Raw genomic sequence first — 12,335 nt, 5'->3', positions numbered from 1 at the left:
TCTCACTGTAGAGTGCAGATTATAGATCGAGTGTGGCAACTAAAACTAATATGTGCGAGTGTGGCCAATAAATATTTTCAAATTGCTCACCAATAACAAACTGCCACGAGCTATGGAAAGGATTTATAGATCAAGTCCGAATTGCTAATGTTCGTCGTATTAATGTTGAACGAATGAAGTATTTATGCTACTGCTGTTTTATAAATAATATTAAAATTACCGTGCAAGCGTTATTAACTTGATTTAAGTTTAAAATACGTATTTAAATGGTATTAAAATTTAATACGTTGTCACTTTGCAGCTGTTTTGGCATTCGGTTTGATTCCATTGTAAAGTTTTTCATTGATCAATGGTACAAACTTACTGGATGCTTGTTTTTATCGCTTTTCGTCGGGTTCTGTAATACAAGTCGAAAGAAAGAAGTGACTTTACTTGGTAAAAAAGGGTTAAATACCAAGGGCTAAAAGCAAGAGCACTACCATCATAAAATCGCTAAGGAAGCCTTGACACACTTATCAGCCAGCGGCGAAATACATTGTTGCACATCCCAGCTATCATTAAATGTCGTAAGCCGAAATGATAATGCATAAATGTTAACAAATTTCACAGCATGCCAAGCACACTTAGCCCAACCCCTGGCCGCTCTGCTTTTCAGCCCCAAATTCATTTTACATGCATGGCAATAGACAGACAAAAGCAGGATGCCCCACCTCGCCCTTTATCCTTCAACTGCTGAGATTTGATTTGGAAATTGTAAATGCGGTCACGTATGTTATTATATCAAATATCTTTCATGGTTATGTTTATATGCTTACATTTCTCGCAGCCATCTTTCCTTGCCCTTCCCCTCTTTCCTCGCTTTCAATAAATTGACTTTTGTATTCGCATTTTGAAATTGTCGCACATGGAACACATATATAATAAATACACACTTTGCATCTTACGTGGAAGAGGGACTTGTAAAATTTGAATTTATACTGAGCATCGTGCTTCTCTAGGCACACTACCTAATTAAATAATTTTTGGGGCATTTTAAATTCTTTTAGGCCAATAATAGCAGGTAATCTTATTTGGGTTAAGACCTACAGTCTTAGAATTAGATTACGCTTGCAGATAAATGAATCAGAAGTCAAACGAGTAAGTTATTAAACTAGTTTTAAAGAAAAAAACATAAAAGTTACCTTCTTATTATCAATAGCAAGGTATATGCATAGTTTAAACGTCGTAAGAATACTAAATTTATATGCTCAGATCAGACAGAAAGGGAGCAGGCCTAAGGGAAAGTTTGTTTTACAATTCAATGACGAACAACTTCGAAAATCCTTTTATGCACCTAATAAAACTCAGCTCTTAGTTATTTGTCTTGAGACTATTGTACTTGTTACTGAGAAGCTTATTGCAATTACTAAAGGGAGACCACATATATAAGTTCGTTAAATGGTGACAATTTATTCTCTTACTCAGAGAACTACTTCAGGACTACTTCTGGAGCTGTGAAGAGGTTGCTTTAAAGTAAAACAGGACCAGTCAGAGTCTCACGGTCTTGCCTTGACGAACCTCTAGGGAGTCGGGGAAATGTGCCTATCATTCCTGCATGTCAATGCTGGCGAAATGTATCTTTCACGCTCAATTTATTTGTAATGATGTCGACAGCAGAGCTTCTGTGGGAAAAGCCAACGGCGCAGGATGCTCCGTAGTGGGGGAGAGTGAGGAAAAAGAAAAAAAATGAAGGAAACGCACGGCAGCTATGGCACATTAGTGGCGCCACGAAAAAATCCCCAATCATAAAGTGAGCGGACTCGTGGCAACTTTCGCGAACGCATTTTTCATGTCGGAATCGTTGGGTCTAGGGCAAATGATATCCCTTGGGGGCGTGGCAGCGGGAGGGGGCGGGGGCGGGTGGAATAGCCGCATGTGTAGCTCTAATGAAATAAACATGTTTATTAGATACAAACGCGAGTCGGAGGGCCCGCTTTTTACGGTCACCGTTCTGATAGCCTTTTTTCGGTGCCAACACTGCGTATGATTAATATTAAGTGTAGCTGCCTTGCACCTGTCCGCTTTGTAATTAATTGAATTATTTTTCTCAGGACGTGCCCAGTGGCTGAAGGGAGAACAGAAAGAGCGAGAAGCTCAGTGGCACCACTGCGATGGAATTATAAATTCAAGAGGCATCAAAAATAGCGGAAACGCAATTAAAATTGTGCAAGCTCCAGTCGCCCCGCTGAAGTGTTGGTCTATGAGTGTGGCTTAGAAAAAATTACCAACAGCTACTTAGGCGGCAGCATAAAAACTGCAGAACTTGCCGGAGTGCTGCAGGCGAGATGAGAGCCATTCTATGCTTAATTAAGCCGCTTTCTCCTCCTGTTGCAACTTTGCAGCAGGAAAGAAAGTTGCCTGGATCGCCCAACGCCAGGCGGGGATTAGCCAAGTGGCAAAGGGTAATTTCAAGAGGGTTCTCACAGGGAGGGTGGACTCCTTGCTAGGCGTTCCTTTTAAGATATTAAGTGTGCAACTAGTCGTATTGTAACACAGATTATTCAGTTACAATGCCATAAGGACCAGGATGAGGAGTTTGATCTGATACCTTAGCATCTTTAGTATATAAATTAGCTTTTCAAGAGTGGTAATATATTACAACAGTGTTCTGAATATGACGCCTTTGTCTGCGTTGTTTCTTGCTGTGTAGAAGCTTTTTATTATGATCCCACCTGAGATCATCCCCTCCATGCAATCCTTTTATTTAATTAGAAGAAAAAATGTTAAAACGCTGCCCTTAAACAGCACTTACAGCTCAATTGAAAACAAACAAATCGGCTTAAACTATTAAAATTAATCCATTTAAATAAAAAGGAGCAGTGTAAGTGAAACGAGGGGAGCGAAGAAGGCAGTTACATTCCGCCGGGGTAAACGTATCCATCCATTCAGAGCGGAATGCTAATGAGGTTAATGTTTGCATTGAACCCAAAAAATGGCGAGTGCAGAGCGATGCTGGCCAAAAGCCCGGCCTCAACATCAGGTCCTGGCATCCCACTCCTGCGTCGTCCTTCCGCCGGCTGCCATCATAAACGAATCGTGGGATTTCAAAATGTGTGTGCAGAAAAACTCAGGCAAACAAACTGACAAATAGCAGGGGAAGACTTGAAGAGACCAACTAATCAAGGTAATGAAATCAGTTTTATTTTAGCTTATTTTCTCTTTTTGCTACGCCACCTTCCCCCCCCCCCCCCAAACTTGCGGAACGAGGACTCACAAATAAGTCATGGCAGGGGACTGAAGTTAAAAGTGTTCGTCAGGGGCTCAGGCTTTTAACCCACTCCGCTGTCGTCTGGCTTCAGCCACTCCACTCACCTTTACCTCTACCTCTATCTCCAGAATGCTCACTCCGGGCTGTTTATATTAGAAATTTAAAATATTAAAATTCCCAAAGGGGGATCATCGTTACGGGGAAGGGCAGTCGGAAGGCTAGAGGTCAATGCTATATCATTCAATCAACAAACGTATTCCGAGAGTTTGCGAATAAAACTTCTACTTCTAGTAGGTCTATCTATTGTTGTTCTTGTTCTAAGTTTAAAGTCCTATACTATTCTGTGTACCAGCTTGCAATTGTTAAAATGATTCTTTAAAAAGCTGTAAGCTTCAAGTCTACACCCGACCTTCTCTAAAATTTCTCAGCGGTTTCTGCTCAAGCAACGAAGTTATATGAATCCGTTTAAATGCCAACGCTATTTGAGGCATCAAGTTTTTTGGCTTGCCATGCAACTCTTCTATTTATGACAAGGACATAATCCGTGACACATCCGTGATCTCAAAATCAATCCAGTCTGTATCCATGTTATTTCATAAAAAAGGAGAGCCATTATTTTCATAAGAAGAGTTGGCGTTCACTTAAAAAGAGTTTGTTCAAGATCAACAATATCGATTTTTAAAAATAGTAGAAAATATTCTACTCGCTTATTAAAAAGAAGTGATTTCCGAACATACAATATACAAACAACCTTAAATTAGTTATAATAATAAATATAATATAATATAATATAATTCATTTTCATACTTCTGCATGTACCATGCATCGCATTTGGTGAAAAATTGATTGAACTACTTTTTAATTTAAGTAATACTAGTTTTATGTGCCAAACATTGAGGAGGATCGCCTATTCAATCTGCACTTGACAGACATATCTTTTGGCTAAACTCGCACCGAACACATTCCACTTTTCCGCTCATGAACTGCTGGTGGCTGAACAAACTTGCAGCCACTGCAAACTTAAAGCCAGTGAAACGCAGTCCATGTCTCCATTTCGCTCGACAACAATCAGATAGCAAACTTTCCCTGCTCCGAAACCAGCTGCTCCTGTTGATCCCGATGCGGTCTTCATGCTTGTTTCACATTTCCGCTTACGTGAAATTATTAATTACCGAAATTCCAGGAGACGACAACAATCTGGTCGGGTTCGCAGACTGTGAGCTGTGGGGCCTGGAAAATCTTGTCAGCAATTCAATTAGTGGGCGCTTGCATTTATCTTATTTAAATGCAGCATACTTTCCGAGTGTTGCCTGCTGCGGTGTGGGTGTGTGGGTGGGGGGTGTGTGTATAAGTGTTTGTGTGTGGGTGTGGGTGTTTTGGATTGCGTGTGGGACTAGAGGCGAACTCGTGACTTATGCAGTGACGCAACCAATTACGGCTTGGGGGCAACTGTAGCTGCAAAGCCTCGTCGCCTTTTCGTCCTTTATGCCATCCTTTGGGTTTCGTGTGTGTGTTAGTGTGTGTGTGCTGCGGTCGCCTGTGTCTGCTCGGTGTCTGCCTTCTAAGCCGATTCATCTCAGAAACTATGTCACACGAGATTCATGACACTTTCAAATTTTCGCTAGTTTTCGTGAGTTTTTTGGCCCAACCACCGCATCTAAGTCGTCGGCAATATTTCAGCACCGATTGTTCGAAAGTTTGTTAATTAAATGTGCCGGGTTAGCTGCCAGCCAATCCGCTGGCCATAGCCACAGTTAATTGGAATTAGGAAGTTCCGCCGCAGTTCAGGACATCGAGAGCGCGAAATGTCAGTCACTGAAGCTGAAAATATTAGTCAATCTGAGAAAAGGAACTCCTTAAGACCTCAAAGCACTTAAAATAATTAGAATTTTAAAACATATAAAAAAAATATAAAAAAAAAGTAGTGTTAGGATTATAAAATTCTTATAAACAATTCTGTTTTTATATGCATTTATATCTCCAGAACCTTTGAGAGATATTGGTGGGCTTTAAAATATCTTCTTTTATATAAGAAACTAATTAATTAAAAAGCGGGATTTTGTGTTGTTCTGAATATTATCAAAAAAGAATTAATCGATTTTCGAGTTCCGTATAAAAGTCGCCATTTTAACTGTCGCAACCTGTGCACTGGGCACAAGTCACTTAAGTAAATTGGCCCACTAAGTTCGCTTGCTAAAGGTTTTCGCCCCGAACTTTTCCACCTCTCGGGTTCTCTTTTCGGTTAGGGGTTTACTTATCTGATTTGTTTGCGGTGTGCCAGGCAGTTCACTCTTTACACTGTGTTGTGCGTGAGCTGCCAAGAATTGAAGACGTCAATGCCGATACCTCGATGGGGGAGGAGATATTGTCGATGTGTTCTTAACTCCGTCTGGCTGCTTCACTCACCTAATTAGGTGAAATCGTCACAGATCTCAGAGGGCCTAGCTTTTTGAAGCTGTCGCACTTAACACAAATTCACTCTCACATTTACAAAAATATCAAGAAATTATATTTTCTTTTCACTCAAATACGCAGCCACGAGTAAACTGCTGGGAATCCAGGTGCGTTCAGGATTTTCTTCGTGGTTTCAGTAAACATCATCATTTTTGGTAAGTCGGCTAAAAGCCGTAATAAGATTTAGCTCGCAACTTTGGTTTGCACAAATCAATTTATTTCAAGACCATTGTTTGGACACATGAGCTTGGTAAAAAACGGTTTCGTTTGGTAAAGAGGCAAAATTAATCAGTTCAATTTGACGCTTCATTGATTAAAAAACAATTCCCGGTGGCCTCGTCCACCGCTGCCGTCATATTCATACACTTAATTAAATTTGTGGCCGGCGAAAGTGAAATGTAACGACGTCCGACGGCAAAACGTGCAATGTTTGTTATGAATGTAAACAACGTTTTATTATTTTCAAATGGGAGTATTCTCGATGGGCTGCAACAACGTCATTTGGGAAGTCGGTCAGTGGTCACACACGGCGTATGAAATATGCGCCGCATTGGCCACAGGTAAAATTGTCACGTTTTTAATTAAACGAGCGCCCAAAGGCCAACAGACGGCGAACAGGCGTCCAATAATCAATGCCCGCTCCGTGACAATAGCACGGTAAAAATGTAATTATTATTAAAAATAAAACTTTTATTGCGAGCGTGCCCGAAATGTGTAACTGAACAATGACATGGCTTACCACCTGTTTGAATTTCCTTATTCTATGCAACAGCTTTGTTGATGAATACTTTCCAAATGAAAACATTGAAGTAATTACGAGTTGAGTGTAGTTTATCGATGAAATTAGTGATCCGATATTAGTTGCTGTTGAAAAGCATTCAATAAAGAACTTAACCCATTAGAATTCTCATTGTTTGTTAACAGGTATTTATTATTGTTTAAATTTATGCGACTATGAAACTAGTTTGCTTATAAAGGCAAAAATATCTGGCAAGACTTGTAGAATATAATGGAATGTGTCCTTATTTGAACTAGTTATTTATTTATTCCATTTAACTGTGGGTACTGTGTGTGGATTTAAAATGCAGGTTTTCGTTATTGTAAGAAAGCCTATTTTTGTTTTATGTGGGAATGTACAGGATTGGCTTGAGCTTAAGCGTAGAACATAATTGAGCAATAATAGTTCCCAAGCAAAAGCCCGTTTAGTGCTCTTTTTTATTGTGCGACCGACTTTAAAAACATTATCGCTTGACCTGATTCTCGAATCAGAACAGTGCCACTACAGTGAAGAGCACACGCAAGCCGCACACCTGGCCACGCCCACTTTTTGACAAGTCATTTGGCAGGTCGTTGATAAAGGGCCAACTTAATTGTGTCACCCACCTTTCGGTTTTAATTTGAGAGCCAAGACGATACAGCGTTTAAGGACGCACAAAATCATTTCGCTGTGTTTGTCAAACGCTGCGAGCGAAGGCGCCTAAAAGCCAGCGGCGATAAGTTTTTTTATTACACCTGAGCAGGACGCGTGGAGCTGTATCTCCGTGTGTGCCGGGACTCATTAAAAACGAAAGACCCGCTCATTACCTGGCCGAGAGCAGGAGCAAGAATCACCAGCCCACAAAGGCCCACGAAGGACAACAAACGCTTTTCAGCCGGCGAGTGAGCAAGGGGTGTGTGTGTGTGTGTGAGTGTGTGGTTGGGGGAGTGTGTGGGGTTGAGTTTTAATTACCTCTGACTTCACCCCCTCTTTGTCGTTCGACCCGTTGTTTAAGTAATTGCTTGTCATTAGTTAAAATGTTTTCATTCTGCCTCGGACGTGCGAGTGCATCTGGCGCAGTCGGAAAACATCATATTTGCAAAGTGTCAGGCCGGAAACTTGATAGCAATTAAAGGCTGAACTGTATTTGGTTTCGCAAAAACGCTTTGTATTTTTTGATTGATAATTTGTATTTTCTTAAATGATTGATAAACTATAATTTTACTTCCCTAAGCAATCTGTGCTGGGACCGTCAGTCCACCTGGGCTTCCAATTCAGCCCCAGACACACTCGATAGACACAACAATTCTGTACTCACCTCATTCGGTATCCTCCTCGATCCTCCCCAGACTGCTAGAATGGCCTTTGTAGCGCGTCGGAGCAGCGATGGCTCGGTGGTGGATCGCCAGCAGATCTCGGGAAGGCGCTCTCTGCGTCCGTTGACCTTGTCGGACGTCAGTGACTCGGAGGACTCGGAGTCGGTGCTGGGCTACACGGATCGCACCTTCGGAGCTCCCACCGTAAGGTTCGTGGGCCAGGGCGACGGGGAGAGCGACGTCGATGGCGGGGCGGAGCCCCAACCGGAAACCAAGCCTGTGGATACGTATACTGAGCCGGATGTGGATGTGGATGAAGATGTGGATAAGGATGTAGACATTCGAGTGGGGGACCCTTTGGAAGACTCGGCAAGCGAAACGAACTCGATCCTGAGCTTCTGCAACCAACTGGACGAGGAGGAGGCGAAGGACGCCTTGCGAGAAGGCCTGGTGAGCTACGGGAACGCGGAGGACTCTGAGGAGCCTGAGGAAGGACCCGAGAACCAGATGGAGCCAGATCAAATGAGCTTGCTGGGAAAGGCGGACGACGCGGCCGCCACGGACACCGAGACCGTGATGAACCTCGAGCATGACGGGCAGAGCCTCAGCTCCTTCGACAGCTACACGCCTACGGTAACACAGCGCGCCGAGGAGCTGGACAACTTGGACACTCTCAGCGGAAGGACCTTCTTCAAGCCGGACAGCCAGTACAGCCAGGACAACGTCAGCGGGAAGACCTTCTTCAAGCAGGAGGGACAGGACAGACAGGTCAAGCAGGAGAGGCAGGACAGGGATGAGCAGGAGCAGGGCCAGATGTCCAGTCGCACCTACGACCTGAGCAGCCGCGGCAGCAAGCGGAGCACCAAGGGGAGCAGCAAGCGGGGGAGCAGCCGCCTCCACGACGGCTCCTCGGTGTCCACCTGCAGCTGGACGGAGATGTACGGCAGAGCCCTCGAACCGGCGGACGTGCCCTCGCTGAGCCTGGCCAGCGCCAACTCGGAGGCGTCCACCTACTACAAGAGCCTGGAGGAGACCAAGGAGCGCCAGGGGCAGGCGGCCTACGAGGAGTGGAAGGCGCGCAAGGCGGCCCAGAAGCAGCGCAGTCTGCTGGCCGCCAAGCAGGAGCGGGAGAAGCAGGAGGCCGAGGCGGCTCTGCGCCATCAGCTCTCGCAGGAGCGTTTCCAGGAGTGGTGCCGCCGCAAGGAGCAGCAGCAGCAGCAACAGCAGCTCATTCGCAAGAAGGCCTCCAGCAGGGCAAGTCCTTCGGGCTCGGGCCACTCCTCGGTCTCGGGATCGGTTTCCGGACTGGGTACCGGCTCTGGACCCGCTGGATCCGCTGCCCGCTGCGGTCCGGCGAGGACGGTGCCGCCCGAGGTGACCAAGAAGCGGCTCAAGGAGTGGGAGCGGGTCAAGAGGGAGCAGCAGCAGAGCGAGCGGGAGCGCCTGCAGAAGCTGGAGGCCAATAAGCGGAAGCTCGAGGCGGAGCGCAAGCAGCGCTCGCAGGGCGCCTGGAAGAACTGGATGAAGCAGGTGGACAAGCGGGCCAAGCCGGTGCCCCTCAACCAGGGCTTCGACACCCTGCGCGGCACCATCTCGAACATCTACATCAACCCGGTGCAGTGGGTGTCCAACATCGATCCGCAGGACTCCGGGCGCAGTCGTTGATGTTCTCGTGTTACTTAGTCCATCGCCCTTCAGCCCAAAACGCAATCTTGGCCAGCTTGACCAGGGCGACTGGTTTGGGGGTCGGCTTCGGGATCGGATCGCCGGTTTGCTGGGCCAGCACAAGAAGTACTTAAAAGTATTGGCAAACCTGTTGTTTTTGGACTGTGGCGGTGGAACGTACTTTGTTTTAGCTTTGCAAGTTAACCAATAAACCACAAAAAAATATTACCACTGAAAATTTGGTCTTTAAACTTAAGGATTTTGTGTTCTCGCCGGTGAATATTTTGTTATTGAAAGTAAGTAATTCAATGTTTGACTAGATAAAAATATTGTGGCCATTGGAAAACTAACGAAGCGTTAGGGCAGGGGCGTAGCTACCGCCGTATTTGCCGTATCAATTATACGGGGCCCCAGGCCACGGGGGCCCCCAAAGTGTGAAAGAGTGAATATTTAAAATTTGACCCCATAAGGTACATATATTCCACGAGAATTTTATATATTAGATTAATGGAAATAAATTGATAACATCGTTGTTTTTTATCCCACGAGCATGATTTTTTGAATATCAAGTTTTTAAAAACTCTTATATTGAGAAAAAAGTTTCATAAAAATCGGACAACTATATCTTATAGCTGCCATAGGAAAGATCGAAAAATCTATATAGAAAAACCGGAATCAAAATTGTAACATCGTTGTTTTTCATCAGACAAGCATGATTTTTGGAATATAGAGTTTTCTAACGACTCTTGAATACCGAATTAAATTTCATTAAAATCGGACCGGTATATCATATAGCCGTCATTTGAACAATAGTCGAAAATATAGAAAATGAATAGAAAAATCGTCTTAGCTTCGATGTGGTTTAGCCGTTATGTATTTTTTTTCGACATATTTGATGACTGCAAGGGTATAAAAGCTTCGGTTTGCCGAAGCTAGCTTCCTTTCTTGTTTTCTTTTGTAAAAAATCTTTACTTCCATATAAGGGCCTCCAAAAAATTTTTTATACGGGGCCCCGACAAGGCACGCTACGCCACTGCGTTAGGGGGACCTACTCCCCTAATCTACCTAATCATACCTACCTAATGTGAAAACACAACATCGAGTAAAACGTACAGGAAAATATTTTCATTTTTACTGCACGCCAGAAAAAATTGTATCTTCTTTCAATATTTTCAGAAACCTACCCAAGTTGACATAAGGAAAAAATTGCTTAAAAGCTACAAAATGCTTTTTTAAGCCTATTAATTTACGTTTTTTGAGAGACTGTAAAGTTTGCATTTTATTTTTAAAAATTATTTTCATATTTAGAGACATATTTGTACAAGTACCAAAAATTCCTTTTTTGGTAGTTTTAAAAACAAAGTTCGTTAATTGTTTAAATTCATAATAGCCTAAATAGGTTCCAGAAAGAATAATTAAAATGTATACATCGTGTTACCTTTGCCAATCCCTATTTTATAACAATAGTTTTCAGCAGTGTGTTTCCACGTGCCCGAAAACGGCAATTAAAAATGTTCAACTGGCGACCACGGAGTGCTCACATGTGTAAGTGGATGGTGCCTGGTTGCCCACTTAACGAACCCATTCGGGGAAGGTTAGTAGAAGCCCACCCACTGCGTCCCCTGGAAGAAACTCAAAACGATAACCTCTGCCCTGGGTCGGTGACGGCTATATGGCTATATCCCTCCCCCTCCTGATCCCAGAATCTGTCTGAGGACACTGCACTTCCGGGTTGGCCATTCTTTCCCTGTGTTCGTTGGCCGTGTGAGCCCTGTTTGTTCCATTTACCATCTCGCCATTATTGTGTGCGTTTGTGTCAATTTGTGTTTTTATTATTTATTTGCCAGGTCCACGGGGAGTCGACAGGCGGTGGAGCAGGCTTAATTAAGCTTTTCTCCACCCTCCCCACTCGGCAGGTTTTTATTTATGCAATTAACCAAAGCCTCGTGTAATATAGCCCGTTAGGTAAAAATCTTTGATTAATTGTAGTTTTGTTTACACGATGGGAGCGACTCAGACATGATTATGTGGGTTATCAGTTCGGTTCCAAGGGAGCTTTCGGGCTATTTGTGTGCCGTTTTGTGTGGGAGAATGGGGGTTTCAGGTGATTAGTCCTCTAGTTAGCTGGCAATTTGTTTACATGTTCGGTGAGCTCGCCTAATCGCTTTCGGGCCTCTCGTCATTAGCACTATCATTACTTTGTGGAGCACTGATAATGGTTTCAAATAAAATCGTCTTAGGAACGGTATATATTCCTGCGATGGCCCTTATTAGTATATTGGTATGGAAATTGATAAATAAATTGGATACATTGTGCCCTTCAATGACTAGCATTAACCATTTATTCCCTTGTGTTCCCCTGTTGATTTCCGAGGATTTCTTTTCCATGAACTGGTTCATAAAAGATACTCATTGCTTACACAGGCTTGTATTTTTTTAATGGCTTTATAACCCGTATGTGCAACTTAGTACTGGACACAATTTGTTGTCCGCTCTCGCAACAGCTAAGCGTTCTCCGTTCTTTGTCAGGCTATAAACTTTAATACGGAATCGTAAAATTTAGCAAAAACTGCTAAATGGCGCCATTTTCACATGAGGATTGCGTAATCGCGGATGGCACAATGACAAAATATTCAAGTCGGCGACAGAGATTTTTACGACTGCCTATAAATTAGCGAGCCATTTTCGACAAAACCTCTCAAAAACCTCCCTCGCTCGCCAATATTTAAAATGATTTGCAAAGCATTTAAATAACAATTAAGGGCACACACGAAGCCACAAACAAAATAAAACAATTAATGTGAAACAAAATCCAGGATGTGGATTAGCGCATTTTTGCGGGCTCGAAGCGCTTTAAATGTAAATCAAAGGCAGCGAAAAAAACTGGGACGAAAGC

General features: G+C 43.5%; 1 protein-coding gene across 1 annotated transcript; it reads left to right on the top strand.

Moving 5' to 3' along the window:
- The first annotated feature begins 5,686 nt into the window (after positions 1 to 5,686).
- Positions 5,687 to 9,677, top strand: LOC108093447 (stress response protein NST1). The gene is made up of 2 exons (XM_017193513.1): positions 5,687 to 5,856; positions 7,808 to 9,677. Exon 2 carries the CDS (start codon positions 7,817 to 7,819, stop codon positions 9,437 to 9,439), a length of 1,623 nt encoding a protein of 540 aa, XP_017049002.1. The 5' UTR covers positions 5,687 to 5,856; positions 7,808 to 7,816; the 3' UTR covers positions 9,440 to 9,677.
- Positions 9,678 to 12,335: the final 2,658 nt, after the last annotated feature.

Source organism: Drosophila ficusphila, unplaced genomic scaffold, assembly GCF_018152265.1.
Source record: "Drosophila ficusphila isolate 14025-0441.05 unplaced genomic scaffold, ASM1815226v1 contig_636, whole genome shotgun sequence".
NCBI classification, from domain to species: Eukaryota; Metazoa; Arthropoda; class Insecta; order Diptera; family Drosophilidae; genus Drosophila; species Drosophila ficusphila.
The sequence above is the reverse complement of the archived record's forward strand: the minus strand, read 5'-3'. Positions and strand labels throughout refer to the sequence as shown.